Here is a 21,617-nt window from a genome sequence, read left to right as displayed (position 1 = left end):
GTAGCCACTCTTGAAAATTAAACTCTGGAACAATAGAGCCTGTAATGATTGATGATTTTTTGATTAGAAGCATCTTGCCAATGACCAGCTGCACAATCTTGTGAATGAAGACCTAATATCTAAAGGTCTTTTTCCATGCAGGATTCTATGACAGGAGGAGTTGAAGGGTAGAGAGTGAGGAGGGAGATCATGCCAATACAGTGCTCATAAATGAAATTCTCAAAATAAAAGTACAGAGCAAAGTTAAAAGTAAATATAATGTTTTAGACTAGAAAAGATGCTATTGACTACACCAGATATCCAGAATTATTTCCCAACCCAGCTGAGGAAATTCCTTCAGAATGCTACCCTTAGAGAGTCTGGGAAAACCTAGTTTGTCTTTCTTTTCTCTCTTTGTTTGCCTGTCTTCCTGTCTGCTTGTCTCCCTTCCCTTCCCTTCCCTTCCCTTCCCTTCCCTTCCCTTCCCTTCCCTTCCCTTCCCTTCCCTTCCTTCCCTTCCCTTCCTTCCCTTCCTTCCCTCCCTCCCCTCCCCTCCCCTCCCCTCCCCTCCCTCCCCTTCCCTTCCCTTCTCCCTCCCTTTTTCTTTCTTTTTTGTCTCTGTTTTCTTTGAGATAGGACCTTATATTATAGCTAAGGCTAGCTTGGAACTTCCTATGTAGCCCAAGCTACGCAGTCTTGATGACCTTCCTGTCTCAGATGCTAAAGTGCTAGCATTAGCAAGGAGCACTACCCCAACTTCTCTGTCTTTAGTAACTATTCCTATGGCAACAAGAAAGGACTCAATTTTCTTTTCCACTTTTGTCTCTAACCATTGTGGGTACTCTGAACTGTCTCATATTACAGCATTCCAGTTCAGCTAGGGTGAAAAGGAAGGGTATTGTTCTATTGCTACTGGATAAATTCCAAAGTCTAGAAAAGTCTCTGAGTGACCACTTTAATTTCCTGGAAGACTACACGACAGATATGAATGTGTTCTAATTTTAAGCTTTCCATTGAAGGAGGATTCAAGCCTTAATTGGGTCTTTCTTTAGTTTCCAAACTTCTTCCCACTGTCAGTCAGGAAAGTTCTTCTTCTTTCCATATTTAAACCCTTTTTGCTATAATTAAGATCCTTCTCCTGTAGCCTCACTGGGGATGGAGAGAAGCTGATGTCTGAGAAACTCACTTGCTCAAACTGAAACCTTCTTCAGAGAAAGTGGGCTTCTTGAACTTCTTAGGATATTTATGAGCGAAGAATGAAAAGTGAAAATAAGGGCAGAAGTTCATGGGATGGCCTTACTTTCACTGTCTGGCTGACACCAGGACTTAGAACTTGCAAGTTTACCATTCACTCACCACTGATGGCACACTGCTCCCATGTTCTACAGGTCTGCTGCTTCCTGTCAGCACATTCTTGACAGGTGTCCTTTCCTTGTCCCTTAGGTGTGGCATACAAGTATAATGTTCTTGAAATCAGGCCACTTTGGTGGAAAATAGTACAGATTCACTTGAGTCTTCTCGGTGGAAAAGGACAATATACATGCCATTAGGAAATTGAAAGCAGATACCTATCAAAAGGAAACAGCTTCTGCTTTTTATGTTTTCAATTTTATGGACAGTAAGGCATTTATTTCACGATGTATCTCATTCATGTCACTATTCTGCCTAGTCATTTTTTCTACCAATTGCTTTGCTTAACTTCCTCAGATTTCAATCATAAATTGTGGTTTTAGTGCCCTAGAGACTTGATCCCACCTCTTGGGCTTTGTTTTGTTCCAGTGTTTATGCTCTCTGTGAATTATTTCAGCAGTGCTGCGGTGATATTGTGTTCCCCAATATATTGTGCACCCTAATAAACTTATCTGGGGTCAAAGAACACAACAGCCACTAGACAGACATGGAGGACAGAAAATGGTGGCACACACACCTTTAATCTTAGCATTCTGGGATCAGAGATCCAACTGGATCTCTGTGAGTTCAAAGCCACACTGGAAACAGCCAGACATGGTGACACATGCCTTTAATTCCAGGAAATGATGGTAGAAAGCAGAAAGGTATATAAGGTATGAGGGCCAGGAACTAGAGCTGGTTAAGCTTTTAGGCTTTGAGCAGCAGTTCAGCTGAGATCCATTTGGATGAGGACACAGAGGCTTCCAGTTTGAGGAAACAAGATCAGTTGAGGAATTGGCAAAGTGAGGTTGGATGTGGCTTGTTCTATTTTTCTGATCTTTCAGCATTCACCCTAATACCTGGCTCTGGGTATGTTTTTATTAATAAGACCTTTTAAGATTTGTGCTACACAGTGCCATGTTTGGTTTGGTTTTTTTTTTCCTTGCCTGTTTGTCCCTTCTTTTTATTTCAGGACAGTATCTCCATAAGTTGTCAGGCTAGTCCCTTGAACGTGGCAAGTAACCCAGCCTGAACCATAATGTTCCTACCTTAGGGTGATATATTACCACTATGCATCACTATATGTTAATTCCAAGTTTCAGAAGTCAAAATCTGGTGCTGCTTATTTCTTGAGGTCTGGCTATGGGGATACACATTACTAGCCAGCCAATGAATTGGATTTCATTTAGTGTCAGGTACCAATGTTTGCTCCAAATTACTGCAGCCAAAGGCCTGGTAGGGTTGTGGGTTATTTATGTGAGTCTGGTGCTCCTAGGACATGGTGGTGGCAAGTTAACCCAGGCTTATAACTGTGATATGAAGAGTAAGGTTTTTATTAAAGTTCCACAGCATTTCCCTATAATGACCAAAAGATCTAAGCCAATGGGAGATGACTGAATGGGGCTTTTTTTTTTATTACTTTTCTTGTTTCTGTAAAGAAATAACTTACAAAACCTTAAGGAAGTTTATTGCACCTCACAATTAGAAGCTGTGGCACTGAGAAGTTCCCTAGAAGTGGTGGCTGGAGTGTGAAGTCACATTGTATCTGCAGTCAGGAAGCAGAGGGTAATGAACACGGCTGCCCACACTTTCTCCTCTTTGTTCCATCCAGCACACCAAGGCACAGAATTACCAGCATGATCTACATCCAACATAGTTCTTGCCATCTCAATTAAACCTCCCTGGAAAGGGTCACATAGACATGCCCAAAGATGTGTCTGTTAGGTGACTCTAAATCCTACCAAGTTGACAGTCAAAGTTAATCATTACAGGGGCATAGAAGCCAAAGAAGGCTTGGGTTTTGGTTGAAATAATTACTTTGAAGAAGAGAGAGTATATACCAGTTTACCACGTGAAGCATCTGTAACATGTATGCAGTGTGTATCTCCGTTGGGTAGCTTCAGAGAGAGTTTGGTGCCAGAATAGGACTCATAGTGAGACATTGTGTGACCAACAAAGAAAAAGTGGCTGTAAGTAATATTGACCTATCTTAAGTTAGATTCATATACCATTCTCTTTAGAAGTTGTCCACTTCTCTATCTATCTATCTATCTATCTATCTATCTATCTATCTATCTATCTATCTATCTATCTATCTATCTATCTATCTATCTATCTATCTATCTATCACACTCCACTACCTGTGGAATGACACAGTATTCCTGTGAATTGACACTATAACAGAAATGCAGCATTTAAGAAGTGAGTGTAAGGCTTGAATGGGGGGAGGCAGAATTGAATGTGAAGCAGTCCAGGGAAGATGATAGGATGACAGAAAACTCTATTTTCCTACCTGTGTGTGTGTGTGTGTTTTTCTTTCCAGGGCTGCTGATAAGCTCAGGCTGTGCATTATATCCTTTAGGATGGAACAGCCCGGAGGTGATGCAAACATGCGGAAATGTCTCCAATCAGTTTCAGTTAGGTAAGGCGGTATGGCATGAATTGCACTGATGGTTTATGGGAAAACTTTCTTCCAATGTTTATGTCTTGGAGAGTTCTCTGTTACTAATGGCACTTGACCATATCTGTCATGCTTCTAGATGGTCATGGGTTTGTCTGAGTTCCTTTGCCCCTTTAAACTTATAGGGATTGCCTTGAAAATTCTGTTTCATTAATTCTCTCTCTATGTCCTTTATACATTTTTATCCAGCATCTTTTGGCCAGTGTAGAGAAACTAACTACAAAAAAATTTGAAGTATTTGGCATACAGACAAATTTTTGGTGTGTGTTATTTTCTATCATTTACCTGAGGAGGAGCATAAAAGAATGAGACAGAAAATGAGAGATTTATTCTCAGAATTCGTATTCTTTTCAAGCTTACCTTTGTGTGGGTAGAGGAGAATAAAAGTAATGTTAATAACAATTAAAATGCTTTTGAGAATTTATTATATAAAGAGGAAAGAGGGGAAGGTGGTTCTTAACTTGCACATGAGCTTTTAGTGAACAGAAGCACGATTTAATTCAAGTCTATATATGTTTATTGTTGCACTGTTCACAATAGAGAAGAAATGGCATCAGCCTAATATCCATCAACATACGAATACATAATGAAAATGAAGGACAAAATGAATATATAGATCAAAACAAAGACAATAAAACAAGAAAATATGACATGGAAAAACAATGGAATTCTTCAGCTTTGAAAATAGAATGAAATTGTGACACTTTCAGGAAAATGAATGAAACCTGAGATAATTATGTTAAGTGGAATAAGCCAAACTTACAAAGACACATATCATGTATTTTTCCCTCATGCAGAACTTAGATTTAGATTGAGGTGTTGCGATGGCTATGTGAATAGAACATAATACTAAGAAGAGGATTTTGAGAGGAGGGAAGGAGGTCTACAAGGAATGAAAAAAGAACAAGAAAAGATAACAGGATGTTTGTAACATGAAAGCAGGGGCCAGAATGACTGGCAGAGGGGAGGAGGACTCACAGACGGAAGGGATAGGAAGAGAGCGGGTGAGGAGATTCAGTACAAAGTATATTGACATATATACATTAGAAAATGTCACAATGAAACCTATTACTTCAAATAGTAAATAAATAATAACAAAAGGAAAAACACTTAAAACAGAATTGTTTTATTTTTACATATCCTGCCCTAATTGCATCTTTCCATATCTCCAGCAGAGGTAGCTATTATCTGTAATTTACAGGTTTTAAACATTATATGTACCCAAAATGGTGATTGTACTATGAACTTTATATTTATTATTATATTTTATTCTTCAGACAACTATGAGTTTGCTTTTATATACTAGTATTATTCTGAGAAAAATGTAAAAAAAAATACTTTCATATCCTTTCATCAAATAAACAAAGACCTGAGTATCAGTTTTAATGAAGCATCAACTCCCTTTACAGTGCTTGGAAAATTTAGCATATTTTTATATAGAATCATAGACTATCATAGACTATTCAAACAAAAGGAGATTTAGCTATATTATTTGGTTTATGCTGTTGTTTATTCTCCTTATCCTTTATATTAAACACTACGACCACTGATGTAGGAGGTGACTCAATGGATGATGTGCTTGCCATGCAAGCCTGAGAACCTAAGTTCAGATCCACAACAGTCATGTAGAAATCTGGGCATAGCCATGCACATCTGCAACTCCAGTACTGTGGAGAACACATGGAGACAGACAGATCTTTTGAGCTCACTGGGCAGTGTTCTCAGCTAATAGGTGAGCTCCAGATTCAGTGAAGAAACACTGTTTCAAGAAAAATCAGATGGAGAATGAGTGAGGAAGACACTCCAATCATCAAATTCTGAACACAACATATATTAGCATATATTTACACCCCTACATGGATGCACCTTTCCACATGCATACACCATAAACACACACACACACACACACACACACACACACACACACACACACACACCACAACCTTGAAGGTCCTTTACTGCGATATATTTATTTATTGATTTCCTTTGTAGCCCATAACATGTAGTTACTTGGTCTTCTTATTTGACCACCTGTTTTCCTTAATAGAATGGAAGCTCTGTGATAAAAGAGACTTTATCTTTTTTTCATAATCAAATGACACTTTTTGTATGAACAAATCTAGTCTCACCTCTTCAATTCAAAGACGAGGAACTAAAGGCCCAGAAACTGATCACCTAGTCCAAGTTTCCTAACTGCGCATCCTTGTATTCTCAGGCTAGGATCCAAATGTATTGCATCTGTTCTTAAAGGGACAGGGACTATTGTAGTGCCAAATGACAGTGTTGTCGATGCTGTGATGAGAAAGACAGTTTCTGTGAGAAAGAATAATAGAGGACATTCTTACTTCAACTGGGGAAAGAATACAGAAGATCTCCATGAAAAAGTGTGGTTTCTTTAGAAGGAAACTGAGAGATTAGTTGTATTAACAGGGTAATTTCAGGAAGAAGAGAATTCTACATACAGAAAAAGACAGTATTCTATGAAGTGGGCATGATTTAGCTGGTAAGAACTGCAAGATCAGTGTTGCTGAAGCTGAGTGACAAGAAATGTAACAGACAACTGAAGGGTTGTGAGCAGCAATCTGACTTAACAGGGCTTTGGGGTTTACCCACCACTGCGAGAAGCCATTGCAGGATTTTGTGAAGGAGGGAGACAAGATGTGACTTCCATCCTAGAAGGTTCTTCTGACAGAGTTGCAGAGAATACCTTTGGAGGTGGTGGCAAGAGTGGAAGATGCCAGAAGGGAGGATAGCCTCAGACTAGGAAGAAATAAAAGAACAGGTATCAGCTATCTGAATAAAGTCCATTGGTTACAAATAGAGTTGACATGCTGGCATAGAGAGAGGAAAGCCCACAAGGCCTCATCCCTAGATGAAGAGCTGTAGGTGATTAATATCTGCTGAAAGAGGGAAAATCCATCTTCTTTCAGGATGAGCCCTCTCCCAAGTGGTAATCAGCCCCCAAAAATACACATATGGGCAACGCTAAAACTCAGGAGTTTGTGTTTATATATTAATTCATATATATGCATGTATGTATGTATGTATACACACAAGTATGCATGAAACAATAAAAATTTAAAAAGGAGATCATGAATTTGATGGGAAGTGTATGGTGGAAGACTTGGAGGAAGGAGAGGGAAGGGGAGATGGTAGAAATACAGTACTCATATATGAAATTTTTTTAGATGAAAAACACAGTTGTCCCTTGTATCCTCAGGTTAAGTTTTGTATTTTTTGATTCAACCAACTATGGAAAATTAAATTTGACAAAAAATTGCACTTGTACTACAAATGTACATTTTTGGTCATTTATCTATATATAATGCAGTACAGCAACTGTTCACATAAATTGACATTATATTATATAACCAATCTAGAAATGATTGAAATATACATAATGAATGTATAATTCTTATGCAGCTATAATTGACCCAATCTCCAGTAGATAGTGAGGGACAGCTATGTATTTTAAAATGCTCAATCAGTTGTAGAAGGTATTAGGTTTGGTGTGGGTAAAAGAAGACAAGAAGTGGAAAGATGAGAGGAGAAATAGCTATGGTTCGAACAGGAAGAGGAAAAACAGAAACTCAGTTCAGATGTTTGTGAGATGTCTCCGTGTAGCCTAAATGCTAATGTCAAGCAAGTGGTCTGAACCTCACTGAGGAATCTAGTCTCATGTTTAGAAATTGAGAGTTCTTAGCACATATAGAATACAGGTATAAGGATAAATAATTGTGATAATAATGACTATCACCTTCTGAGGATGAGATTTACAAACAGGTGGAGTTACTTTTACAAGATCTGTTTACCTATGGAAAAGGAGTGAAAAGAAAGGTTAAGTCAAAGTCTTGGAAATTCTCAACACATAAAATTGGCAAATACAAATTCCTATGTGGCATTTACTAGCCACATAACTACCCTTTACATCTTTGCTTTAATCTGCTAGGAAAGGATTATTATCCTGTGTCTTAGACTATTTTGTATTGCTATATCAGATCACCCATTCCTGGGTAATGCATAAGGACCAAAGATTCAACTTGGCATAACATCAGTGTCTGGATGTATAAAGACATGGTAGAGAAGCAGAAAAGGAATTGGATATGTGCAGAAGGGTCATGTATACGTGCAAGGACACAAGGGAGCAAAGATTGCTCATTAATGACAGCTTGCTTTTTCTTGTGAAATAATCTACTCTTGGAAGGTCTGAAAAAGTCCTTTGAAACATCATTCATCCATTTATTGCAGTGGAGCTCTCAGGACCTACTAAGACTCATCTCTTAAAGGTTTCAATACTGATCCTGGGGACCATGCTTCTAGTACATGATTTTCTGGGGACAAACAATACCCAGACCATAGCAGCCTTATTGTTTGCATGGAACTTGTGTATATTGTCATAATCATTGTGAGTTCTTTGTGTTCATTATCTGATGCTAGATCCTATAGTCTCCCACTCCTTTTCTGCAATGATCCCTAAGCCTTGTGAGAAGGAGATATAGTATAGATGGTTCATTTATAGCTGAGAATGCTGCAGGCTCTTGTTCTCTATGTGAGGGGAGGTAGATATGAAATCCTACCACTAACCAAAGAGCTCCCAGTAAGAACGTAAACAATCCAAATACTTCTAATGGAACATAGCTCTTTTTCATGAAAAGACTGTTATCATAACACTTAATTCTTAGGTAAGTTCTATAGCATCTATAGATGAATCATATCACTACATATTCTACAAATTTGTATTTGCCAATTTCATGTGTTATGTATCATAGTTTAAATGATACACACCATTGGTTTGTGAAGACAGTGAGATTTACAGTAGGGTCTGAAGATGACTTGAGATATAAATGGAAAGGAAAGTGCTAGCTTATTTATTCTGATATATTTTTTGCTTACATTTTTATTGTCTTAGGAAGATAGTCATATTAAAATATAAATAATACCACTTTGGTTTCCTTTTCATTACTTGTGTTTATTTTAAAATCTCCTATGACAACAAAATTTCAGTAAACTTTAATGACAATAAACAAACAAGGAAATGTATACATACCTAATCATACCATGCTGTTGTATAATGACGTAACCCTGGGACATGAAGAGGTAAAGTGATTTATGTAAAGTTACTCAGGAATATAATGGCAAAACACTGACTAGAGTTTATTTTCTAATCCACTGTCCTGTACACAGTACCATGGCCATTTTTCCTCTATATTGGTGAAGGTATATATTGAGACACTTGAGAATTCATTATCCAATGGATTCTAGAAGAGGCTTCAAGTAGAATGGATATTTATTGGAATGGATGGGACTTATACCCAAATTGTACAGATAGAGACTTCATAAAAAAGAGACACATAAATTTTTTATGTTCCACATATTATAATTTCATACAAACACAGTCTTTCTGGAACTTATTCTGGTCTTTTGTATAATCTACTTATGCCTTCCTTATCTCAGTCTTCCTTCCTAAAAGAAAGAGATGGAGTGGATTTAGGGGTGGCTCTGATAAATGATTAGAGAAGAGCTGTATAAGAACAGCTCCCAAAGACTAAAGCATGTGATTGCAAGTTAAGTATAATGATGTGTACATACAATTCCAGTACTCAGGTAGAAGGAGCAGGGACACTGAATTCCAGGCAACCCTGCATTACAGAAGAAGACAATATCTCAAAAATCAAACTAAACAAAATACAAAACAAAAATCTCTATACAATTGCAAAGGAATGTCAATGCTCTTCATTTACATTTGAGTCCTGCCCACTGCCTTTCCGGCTTCTAAGATTTTATCTTGCAATGTTTCCTATTCTACCAGTATCCTTGCTGTTCCAATAGTCTCCAATATCTGCTCTAAACTCACTCTACTGACTCTTATTCATAAATGTCTTTGGTTAAGCAGTTTAGGGAACTAACTCCCTTTCTTCTTTTGTTCATAAAGATGAAACAAATAATCAAATATTTAAAGCACAAAATCAATGAACATTAACTATGACTTTGCACTGAAGCATAAGATGGAATCTACCTTCTAGATCAATTGCTATAGCTATTGAGTCCTAGTAAAAGCAGATGACGGTTTTTTAAGTGACTAATGACTTGAAAGTAGCTTCCAGGCTGCACACTGTCATGCTGCAGTGATCCAGTATCTGGGAGTTGAGGAAATTACTCATTCACTAAGAAGAGGAAAGGCAGGTAAAGGCTCCAAACAACAGCCTTGTCAAGTACAATGCCTTTCCCTGAGAAAAGTGTTTGGTTTGCTGTTATTTGGACTTTTGCCATTAAATGAAGAGTTCATGGAACTGATTCCACAAAGATGAATGTCTGAAAAGTCTAATGCAAAGATAATGTATTTATCTCCTTCCCTGCAGCTATCCTTCTCCTAGGCTTGCTTGAATTGACATCAAAAGCAGTAAGAAGCAGGGAAAAGATCAGAACCTATGCCAAAGATGACTGAACATGGATTGCTTAAAGTTAGCAGTGTGGCCTTTGTGGAGTGGGGGTGGCTAGACAAAGGGCTCCGTGGTTAAGAGCATTGGCTGCTCTTCCAGAGAACCTGAGTTGGATTCCTAGTACCTGCTTGGTGGCTCACAACCATCCACAACTCCAGTTTCTGGGGATCCAATGCCCTCTTCTGGCCTCCATGGGTACCAGGCACACATATGGTAAACAGACATGTATGGAGCCAAAACACCAAACATGAAAAAAAGAAATAGTTTTTTTTAAGTGGGTGTGTTTTTAGCACAATGAAATACACAAATATGTGACATGGGAAAAATTATTCATAATTGTGAGCTTGTTACTATACAGGTTTTGTGAGGGTTATATAAAGTCACTTATGAAATATACACTGTACAGTGTTTGGTGTGTAATAATCTGTCAATATTTGCTTTGTGATGTCATCATTATCATTATATTGATACCAATTTTAAATGAAATTATTCTCACGTTTGGTGGTTAACTCTTATTACCAACATGACTGGATTTAGAATCACCTAGGAGACACATCTGTGGGGGTATTTCAGAGAAGTTGAACTGAGGGAGGAAAACTCACTCTGAATGTAGAACAGTGCCACAGACTGAGGTCCTGGCCAGAATTAAAAAAAAAAGAGGAAGCCAGATTATTAGCATTCTTGTTTCTGTGTCCTGATCTACCTAGCTGTGAGCAAGCTGCCGGTTGCCATGCCTTCCCTGACCTGAGGGGCTACAGTCATTAAACCATGAGCCAAAAGACATCTTTCTTCCTCTGCAGTACTTTCTCTTGGGTATTTGGCCACAGCAATAACCAAAGAACCTAATGCATCATGCTTTAGTTTTCAGAAAAATAATCAATTATAAGAAACAGATATTCCACATCTATAGGACTTCTTAAACTTTCTACTCATGAACCATTTCCCTGAGGAAATTTTCATACAACCCCAAGTATTTAAATATAAAAATAGATATGTAAGTCAAACTACTGATAATAAATAATAAATCAATTTATTTTAAAACAACTTTTATTCATGATTTTACCATTTATTACAGGTGAAAGGAAACTGGTGTAATAGTGAAATGATACACTTGCTTTTAAATAAAAAGTAAATTGTGGCTGAATATTATATAAGAAAGTACTTATAGCATCTTCCACATTTTTTATTTGATTTGTATTTTTGTTTTATAATTATCAGTGCTTGGAGTACAACTCCATATAAATATGTAGCACAAAATAGCAATGTGTGTTCAGGGCCATTTCAAAAGCCGTTGTGAATTCTGTTCTAATGCCAGGCCAAAATTCTCTGACATTTTATGAAACTCAATGCAGCAACTCAAGCAGCAGTTTTTATTTTTATTTATTTATTTATTTATTTATTTATTTATTTATTTATTTATTTTGGTTTTTCGAGACAGGGTTTCTCTGCGTAGCTTTGCGCCTTTCCTGGAGCTCACTTGGTAGCCCAGGCTGGCCTCAAACTCACAGAGATCCGCCTGGCTCTGCCTCCCGAGTGCTGGGATTAAAGGCATGCGCCACCACCGCCCGGCAGCAGTTTTTATTTTTATTTCTCTTGTTATATCAAATTTTTATTTTAATCAATTTTGATACAGTATATTCTGATCATGGTTTCTCCCTCCTTATTTCACTCTAGATTCTCCCACCATCCCACACATACATATCTTCTTACACAACAAATAGGCCAATAAGAAATAACAAACCAACCAGGCTAAAACAAAGCAAAGAGGCAGGAAAAGAAAAGCTAAAGAAACACATACACATGTAGACACACATATGCACACACACACACACAATCCATAAAAAGACAAAATTGGAAACTATAATAGATAAAAAAAAGATGGGTAGGGTTAAGAAAATGTCCAAACGAAACATTATGAGACAAAACATCTCTAAAGATACCATTGAGTTTGTTTTGTGTTGGCTAGGAAGGCGGCCTGGCCTTAAGAGTGATTCGTATACTCAGTGAGACTCCATTGGAGAAAACTGCTTTTTCCTTTGTGAGTGGTTGTCAATTAAATAACTTTTTGATTAGGGATGGGGCCTCATGTCCAGTTCTCCTCTCAATGCTAGGACCCCATTTGGCTTGGATTTGTGTAGATCCCATGTGTGAAGCAGCAGTTTTTACAATCAAACTTTACTAACACAATATAATCCATAGACACACTGCTTTGATGGTTACATGCTAAAGAATGATGGTAGAAAAATATTAAGAGATTCTGTTTTCCTTAATTAAAGCACTGTTTCTGTAAGTTCAGCAAATTTTGCTTATATAGTAAAATCCCTGTGCTTTATAACAAGCAGCAGCAATTAATCCGAGCCCATGTTTCAGTCTGTGACATGGTTGTGTGGTGAGGGTATGCACAATGCTAAACGTACTGTGTTGTAAATTCAGAACCATGACTGCAGTGAAGTTGCACAATGCAGCTTGGGCAAAGTGGTACCAGAGATACCTCAGATTCATTGCATGTTTGATTTTGAATTAATTTGTGCCCATTGTGCATTCAGAAACAATTCGCTGTTGCTACGATTTTCATTACCCTCCCATATTTTGTTACATGACCCCGCAGGATAATGCCCAACAGCTTTAGAATTTGTGACCTACATAACACGAAGAATAAACACATAGGTTTATTTTACCACTTACTAGTTTCGAAAATCTGGGCACACTCCTTAACCTCTCAGTATTTCATTTAATGGAGACTGGTAATAGTATTTATCCTTGGAGGATTATCGAGATGATAGAGGGAAGCAATAATTACATACAAAGCACAATGTTGCATTAATGTAGCTTATTAGTAGATAATCTGCCCAGTTGTCAGAGTCCCTGTGGAGGGGATGCCCCAGACTTGGCTTTCAGAAAGGAGGGAGGCAAGGAAGATCCATCCAACTTGGCAAAGTCTTGTCACAGAGGCTAACCAAAGGCCACGTGTGTGTTCCTTGCATTTCCTTTCTCTGGGGTTCATTTCCTTTGCTCTCTCAACATTTCCGTTCATTCTTGCCAGTTCAAAACCTTTTATGGAGACTTGGGGTTTGACCATTGTAGGCTCAGTTTCCAGGCATTTCCCGTTACCTTGCCTTTCTGTCAGTTTCCGTTGGCATGGACAGTCTGTTGTCTTGTGCTCACCAGAGCTCAGTCAGGCAGCTTAGCAACCATCCTCATGTCCACAGTGGGGCAGTAGAGTGTGGGAGAAGTCAGCCTCAGCAGGGTACCTCCTTACTCTGTTTTCAGTTTTCCTAAGCTTGCTTGGGCACATCACTTTCCCCCTTGGAGACCTGATTTCCCTGTTTTTTTTTTTTTTTTTTTTTTTTTTTTTTTTTTTTTTTTTTTTTTTTAAGTAGAGAACACTGAACTAGATGGGTGGATAGCCATGTGGTCAACTCCAGTAATAAAGCCTGACTGTGGGTCTGAATGTTTCTCCACTTTCAGAACATCAAAGGCCCTATATACCTACTCAGCTCCCTGTTATGATTTGCTTTCCACTAATCATAATTAATTTCATAATTGTCTCTTTTTTTGTTCTCCAAGAGAAAAGTAGATTTTCAAGTGGTTTTAGTATACATATAACTATAGTAGGAGATGAATGTGTTATTTGTTTGACAAATAATCATTTTATTACATATATATCAAAATATCATGTTGTATACACCAAAACATGGAGCAAAAAGAGCCCATTGTACTTAGGATACATCTTATAAACATGGATACTTCAAGGACACTGCTGGTAGCTGTCATTGAGAGAGATGGATTTAGCCAAGGGCATTGCCCAGAGTCACATTCCTTTGGGGTAGCATTAACTGGAATGTTGACAGTCCTTGAAAATCTGGCTCAGACATTGCTGAAAATCACATTGTTATGTGCACTAACTACCACAGAGATCTGTCTCCATCCAGAAAAGAAATTGGGCTAACCCGGATGAGGCAGGAGGGAATCAATGGGTCAGGGAACAACTTCATTCGACTGCACATTTCTGGTGCCTAACAAAAGTTTACATTGTGCAATGGCTGTATCCCTATCTTACTGTCTGGGCTATAGATGACCCATTTTACCCTTTTAAGCCTATTTCCCTATAGGCAATGCAAGATATCAATTACCTTCGAAATGGTTCTGGCCTTGCATTGGAAAAGTGTGCAGAGAAGTTCTGAAGCAATATCCTTATGAGTGAGGGGTGAAAATTAGAAAGCTAATCTGTTAGATCTTCTTGCTGATCACCTTCTAGATTTAAAATAATGAGACCGTTAAAGTAACGATCTACCGTTGTCAGGGAACATGAGGCTATTTTCATTTTGACTAGGAAAAGTAACAATGGGGCTTATAAACGGTTTTCTTCTTCCTGAAATGGTCTGCATGAGAAAGGGTGTTCATCCCTGAATTAGTTGCTTGTTCCAGTTTCAGTTCTGCAACTCCAGAGGAAGAGAAGACTCTTACAAAGGCCTGAAGGGCAGGACCTCTGCTAGGCCTTATTTTCTTCCTGTTGACTTATTGAGGGCCTCATAGTCTCAGTAACAGAAATAGAGGTCTATGAGCTGGTTGTCTATACAGCACACAACCACACGATGGCAGTAAAGCAAGGCAAATTCATTTTGTTTAGCACGCACTTGTGGTCTTCAAGTTATAGAATGTGAATCACAATTTCTTTGCTTCCGTTTCCTGCCCTGGAGTTGCTTCTGTAAGCATCAATGCCAATTTCCTCTTCCTCTTTTGCCTTTATTGTGTGTTAGTCTTTTCCCTTTTACTGTAGAATGATACTATATCTTCAGCCTTTGTCTGAAAGCAGAATCTCAGACTATTTTTTAAGAGCAGATGTTAACACTGCAGCACCCAGGTTACAGGGCACTGACAGTGAGGATAGAGTGAGAGAGTGTATAAAATATGGTCAGTGCATGGCCCACAGTCTGGCTATGAGAACGGCAATGGGTATTGCTGCAATTATATAGGCCAGACGAATTCAGAGCTTTGAGTGTAAAGTGAAGTGGGTTGTAAAGGAGAAGATCAAGCACAATCCTAGGTTACAGTTACAGGAGGGAAAGAATGTTAGGGCTATGTCGTAGGACTTCCTGTATACAACTGTCACTAAACCTTACCTAAGTGAATTGTAAAAAATGGTGAGAAAGATAAAAATTTATCTCTCAGATGAAAGCCCCTAGCACAGCACCAAGAAGAGGGTAATTTTTTTTTTTTTTTTTTTTTTTAGACAGGGTTTCTCTGCGTAGCTTTGCGCCTTTCCTGGAGCTCACTTGGTAGCCCAGGCTGGCCTCGAACTCACAGAGATCCGCCTGGCTCTGCCTCCCGAGTGCTGGGATTAAAGGCGTGCGCCACCAACGCCCAGCGAAGAGGGTAAATTCTAAATAAACTGTGGATTCCTTTCCACATTTTCTCTAATGGGCTGATAATACACCCTACTTCAGGCCCCAATGGGCTGAACCTAAGAATCCACGGGATTCTCCCACAAAGTTCCAGGCACAAAGGATCTGTAGAGAAGCCTAGAAGTCTGCATCTTAAAGGACTCTCAAGTTTCCATAGGGATGGTGACAGAGAGAGCTGAAAAGTACTCATGCTAAGCTCTGCACTGAATGTTGTTTTTGTTTCTTTTGTGCTTTTTAAAAAAAATGTGCCATCATAGTTGACCTCCTCAGCTGCACTGTAAAGTAAGGAGATCCACTTCTATTTTCCACATGAGGAAGAGCAGCTCAAAAAGGCTAAAATGACTTGCCCCTCAGGATCCAGTTTGGAAGGGGCAGGACACGGTTTCAAATGCAGTTCCCTGTAACTGTCATGCCAGGCTCTTCTCCCTGGACCACACTAACTCTCCAGCTCCAAACCTGCATAATCGCAGTCACCATACCTCCCGAGGAACTTGGAGAGGCACTTCATCTCTCTGTTAATTCCTTCGTGTAGAATAATATTCCTGCCTACAACTGTGCATTAGTGAATGAATGAAAGTCAGAAAACAGGATTAACTGGGTAGTGGATGGAAAAGATATGCTGTCAATTGTGAAGCACTATACTCATATTGGATGGTATAATTTGAGGAATTTGTTATTACTGAGGGGTTTGGGGCTTATCTGTTAGGTGAAGAAGTCTGGATAGAAATTGCCAATATAGGTCTCAGTAAATTGTTTGAATGAGAATTCACTTATTTCTGATTCCTGGGATAGGTCCAGTTTCTAGGTCTGGTCCTTTAGCATTCTTAGTGTTTAAGGATATATATATATATCTCAAAATAAAGATAATGACAATTGAATCTCGCATATTCACGATATATAAAATATTGAATAAATCACTATAAAGGCAGAGTCCAAAGAGCTTGTAGTTAGTTTGGGGAGACAAGCTGTAGAGACATATAAAAAAATTAAGTGATGACAATGTTAATCCAAATGTATAACATCAACAGCAGTAGCTGTGACAATGCTAAGGAACACAAGGAGAACTCTAGAATCTTGTCTTCCTTCTCACAATACACACTCTCATTTGGCTTACTGGAGTTCTCTCTTTCTTTCATCCTTCCCTCTTTCTTCTTCCTCCTCTTTTTCTCCTATGTCTTCAGATTCCTAAAGATTGCTCTCAAGTGACATTGATGCAATGTGAGTCTAATGCCATTCTCCTTCTTCACCAACTGTCCCTTCCACATCACTTTCAGGATGGAGTCCAGACTCCACAACAAGGCCTGCCTGGACCACAGCCAGGATTTCCATTCACACTATCTCCTCTTGCCTAGCTAGCCTGAAAACACCAGTTCCTTCCCACTGCTGCAATTTTGTAGCTGTCACTTGGTTTCATAAGAATGTCTCTTTTCAGCCGGGCGTGGTGGCGCACGCCTTTAATCCCAGCACTCGGGAGGCAGAGCCAGGCGAATCTCTGTGAGTTTGAGGCCAGCCTGGGCTACCAAGTGAGCTCCAGGAAAGGTGCAAAGCTACACAGAGAAACCCTGTCTCGAAAAAACCAAAAAAAAAAAAAAAAAGTCTCTTTTCCCTTCCTGGCCTTGCTAGCTTCTTAATTTACTTCAAAATCTCCTTGTCCCCTTTAAACTGGATTCATTCCCCCATCTGCATCCTTGTATGACTCTGCATCACAGCACTTGCCAAATATGGCAAGTAGAACATTTCCTCACAGTACTCACTGGTTTTGATCTTACCTATGTGAGAACAACTTGTTTAAAGATCTTACCACAGTATCTGGCATGTCGAAGTATTTGACCAATATTAATGACTTCTGTTTCAGTTACTGGCTTGTGCTGAGAAAGTTCAAGTGGATGCAAGCAGAGGGCTATTGAGCAGATATGAGAGGAAAGGGACCAATTGCTTAGAAGCTAAGTGTCCTAGAGAACTCATGCTGAATGAAAGCAGTCCAATATTTGCTTAGCTGGTTTTTGACTTCTCTCCTTAGGGAGGATGTTCAAAGCTATTCTAGGAAGCTGTTTTAGGTAGAATTAATGAGCTGTACAAAGGGCAACAGGATGATATGGGCAATTTTTAAGGGGCAGGGAGTGGGGGTCAGTCTGAAGAAAGGTAGAGAAATACAGTTTAAATTGGTCTGAGGCATACTTCTCCCCACTAAAGAAAAAGATGAGCAGAGACCGCTAAAACTGATAACTATATGAGAAATCAAATAAAAGGAAACGCAGGTTGGCCTGGGAGATTTCAATAGGAATCAATTTCCTTGGCTGAAATGTGTGTCTGGGAGAGAAAAATCAGACAAATGAGGACATTTCTTTCATCATGAAGATTTGTCTTTTTTGTAAGTGCCACAAGTCTGGTCTTTTCTTCCCTTCAGAGCATTGGGTTGGACCAAGATGAGTTAGTGAGCCCGGAATGTCTTAATCCTTAGCAGATCTGATTGGGTGAAAGTTAGTACTATCAGCAATAATGTGCTTACCTAAACAACTGAAAATTTCTTTTTTTCCTCTCTGCCAAGGGAGCTTGGCAGAATTCTGGAATATTCAATGGGTTCTGGGCCTCCAATCTGGGCTGCTGGTGACATGCATACCCAGCTTGGAGTGTGAGTAAAGAGATGTTTTCCTAGCCTTGGCTGTCTTCTCACTGGGGGCTGTGGGGGGAGAGGTATTTGTTTGGCAGTTGTTCTTGAAGTCGTTGACTTTGCTTTCTCTTTGAAGATCATTCATTTGTGTTTGCTCAAACCTAGTGGAGAAAGTTCTCTGCTCATTTAGCTTTTGCTCCATTGAAAATCTCCTTGTGTTGCTTCCTATAGAAACCCTGAAAGTCTAAAATCTAAAGTCATCAATGGGGCAAATGAGAACACCGGCTTCTTCCAAAACCCCTGCTTCTGTAGCCAGAAGAGCCAGGCCCGTGAGGCACAAGTATACCACATTAGAAAATGACAAACCTTTGTTTTCCTCATCCCCACCTTACACACCAAACAGCAGCTTGGAAGAGAGGTTGTGACCAAGTATCATAAATGTAGGTGGGCCACAGAGATGGGAGGAGCAGTTAGCTTTCCTGAGTTGAATTTGCTTTGGAAAAAGAATGTCCTCAACAGGGAGAAGTCTGATACAGGGCTCAGTTCTCCCTTCTTTGTGCTCATGTACCATGGTCATGGTGTTCTCACTCTCTTTGATTTGCCTCATTTGCCCTCTTTCTTTTCTTTCTATTCTTTGATCCCTTCCAAATCCTTATCCTCACTTTCTACTTCACTGATTTCTATGGGTGTCTCTTTGTAGGGAGTCTTTCCCTTGGTGTCAATATCAACAGCCTAGTTTGACATGGGGACCATTGTTTTTTTGTTTGTTTTCTTTTTTATTTTTTTATTAAGAGATTTTTCTATTCATTTTACATATCAACCATGGATTCCCCTGTCCTCTCTACTCCCACCCCCCAGCCTTTCCTCCAAACCCACCCCCCATCCCCACCTCTTCCAAGGCAAGGTCTTTCCTGGGGAGTCAGCAGAGCCTGGTGCATTCAGTTGAGGCAGGTCCAAGCACCTCCTCTCTGCACCAAGGCTGAGCAAAGTGTCTTAGCATAGGCACTAGGTTCCAAAAAGCTGGCTCCTGCACTAGGGACAGGTCCCGCTCCTACTGCCTGGCAGCCTCCTAAACAGTTCAAGCTAAACAACTGTCTCACTTATCTAGAGGGCCTAGTCCAGTATCGTGGGGGCTCCTCAGCTATTGGTTCACAGTTCATGTGTTTCCACTAGCTTGGCTAGTTGACATGGGGAACACTGTTAAAGCTACCTGAGTTGGCTGACAAAATTCTCTGTTCATCTGTCTCCTTGCTTTATACTGGAGATAAGGGTGAAGAAGATATGTAAATTTTTATTTTATACTTTCTTCCACTTTTTCATTCATCTCAAGTTAAAACACAACCTCATCCATTTTCCAGTCCTTTGGGAAAAATAGATGTCAATTTTACTCTCTGCCATCTACCTGAAACATTTCCTCATTCCTCTGATGCCAAGAATCCTTACAATCTGGATTTCAGTTTTTTGTTTTGTTTTATTTTGTTTTGATTTTTGAGATAAGGTCTTACTATGTAGCTTTGGCTGGCGTGGAACTCACTTCACTGTGTAGACCAGCCTTAGCCTTGAACTCAGAGAGATCTGTCCACCTCTGCTAGCCCACTGCTGGGATTAAAGGTATTTGTCACCACACTAAGATGGATTTCCTCTGTACAGAAACACAAATTGCTCCTTACATTCCTGAATTATTTACATTCTCCAAACAGCTTTGTGCCTTTTTGTCCTATTCTGGGTTTCCAATCTCCATTACAATGTTATCCTTCCTGCCAGTCTCTCCCAGACCACAGTGATATCCAGGATACCTTACCACTGAGGTTTGCTCACAATCATGGGCTTCCCTATATAGTAGTCCTGCTCAGAGCTCTACGCTTAGTAACACATCAAGTCAAACTTTTATCTACCTGAAAGTTTCATCTATCTCATAGCCCTTGTCAGTTTGTAAAATATTTGTAAGCTAAGGTTTTCCTGTGCTCACCCGGCACCAAGGACCCCACAGCTGCTTATAAAATAATCACTCAGAAACTTATGTTAATTAAAACTGCTCAGCCATTAGCTCAGACTTATTACTGACTAGCTCTTACACTTAAATTAACCCATAATTCTTATTTATGTTTAGCCACAAGGCTTGGTACCTTTTCTCAGTTCTGCCTTCACATCTTGCTTCCTCTGTGTCTAGCTGGTGACTCCTGACTCAGTCTTTCTCTTCCTAGAATTCTCCTCTCTGCTTGTCCCACCTATACTTCCTGCCTGGCTATTGGCCAATCAGCATTTTATTTATTAACCATTCAGAGCAACACATCTACAGCACTTCCCCTTTTCTTTTCTTTTTTCAAAAAGGAAGGTTTTAACTTTAACATAGTAAAATTATATATGATAAAACAATTATCAAGCAAGAATTATAGTTATAATATCTAGTATATTTGTATTTGGCAAAATTAAAGATATCCTATCTATCCTGTATTTGTGAGTCTAAGGTTTCATACCTAACTTATCCCTCATCATAACTAAGGAAATTATAACTATCTAGTTTTCAACTACATCAAAGACCTCAGAAGGATATAATATTACATAAGCAAACAGGAAGTGCATTATAAGCAACTTTCAAAAATCTGGAAGGACAGCGAGAGCTGGCTGCCTGGACAGTCATCCAAAGTTTCTCTGTAAAGTTGGGGCATCTGTCTTCAGCCCACAGGCCTAGAGTCTCTCAGTCACTTCTCTCTGTGTCCTGTAGAATGTCTGGCAGTTTCCTCTGCAAAGCAGAAACCTGAAGGACCATTTTGCCAAGCAAAGTTCAGTGGTCACCTTCCTATGGGTCCTGCACGTCCAGTCAATACATCATTTTGTCAAGCAGTCCAAGCAAGAACAATTTCTTGCCCAAATGGCTATTTTTGCCAAGAAGAAGATAAACTCCATATAGAGTGTCTTCGATGCCCATCCTCCTCTCTGAAGTAAATTGGTGCTGCCAGGAGCAGACATGTCTCACTGTCCAGAAAGTCTAAATTTTTAAAGCATTTTAAATGCCATATTCTGTAGGTCTTTGAAGATTACCTACTTAATTGAATTATATCTATGTATACCTAGAAAACTTAATATGACTATAAGTTTGATTATCATGGAAGACTAATTATTAATCTGTATTTTTTAATTATCCATTACAATCTAAATGAGTTACATAAACACAATACCTCAAACAAGAGTAGAAGTGTATATATATTATATATATATATATATATATATATATATATAATAACAAAATTAAATTTAAACTTGTATCAATAAACTATAATCCATAGCAATGCAAAACATTTCTAAACAAGTTGTTGCTCTTTAAAAGTAGG

At 39.0% G+C, this 21,617-nt stretch overlaps 1 protein-coding gene across 1 annotated transcript in view; it reads left to right on the top strand.

Annotated features, from left to right (window-relative positions):
* Lhfpl1 (LHFPL tetraspan subfamily member 1) overlaps positions 1 to 21,617 on the top strand; it is a 49,770-nt gene that overhangs the window by 17,071 nt on the left and 11,082 nt on the right. Inside the window, exon 3 of the mRNA XM_028876927.2 lies at positions 3,692 to 3,790. Within this exon, the coding sequence (XP_028732760.1) occupies positions 3,692 to 3,790 (99 nt within the window). The remainder of the gene's footprint in view (positions 1 to 3,691; positions 3,791 to 21,617) is intronic.

The sequence above is a fragment of the Peromyscus leucopus genome, chromosome X (assembly GCF_004664715.2).
Source record: "Peromyscus leucopus breed LL Stock chromosome X, UCI_PerLeu_2.1, whole genome shotgun sequence".
NCBI lineage: Eukaryota > Metazoa > Chordata > Mammalia > Rodentia > Cricetidae > Peromyscus > Peromyscus leucopus.
The sequence above is the reverse complement of the archived record's forward strand: the minus strand, read 5'-3'. Positions and strand labels throughout refer to the sequence as shown.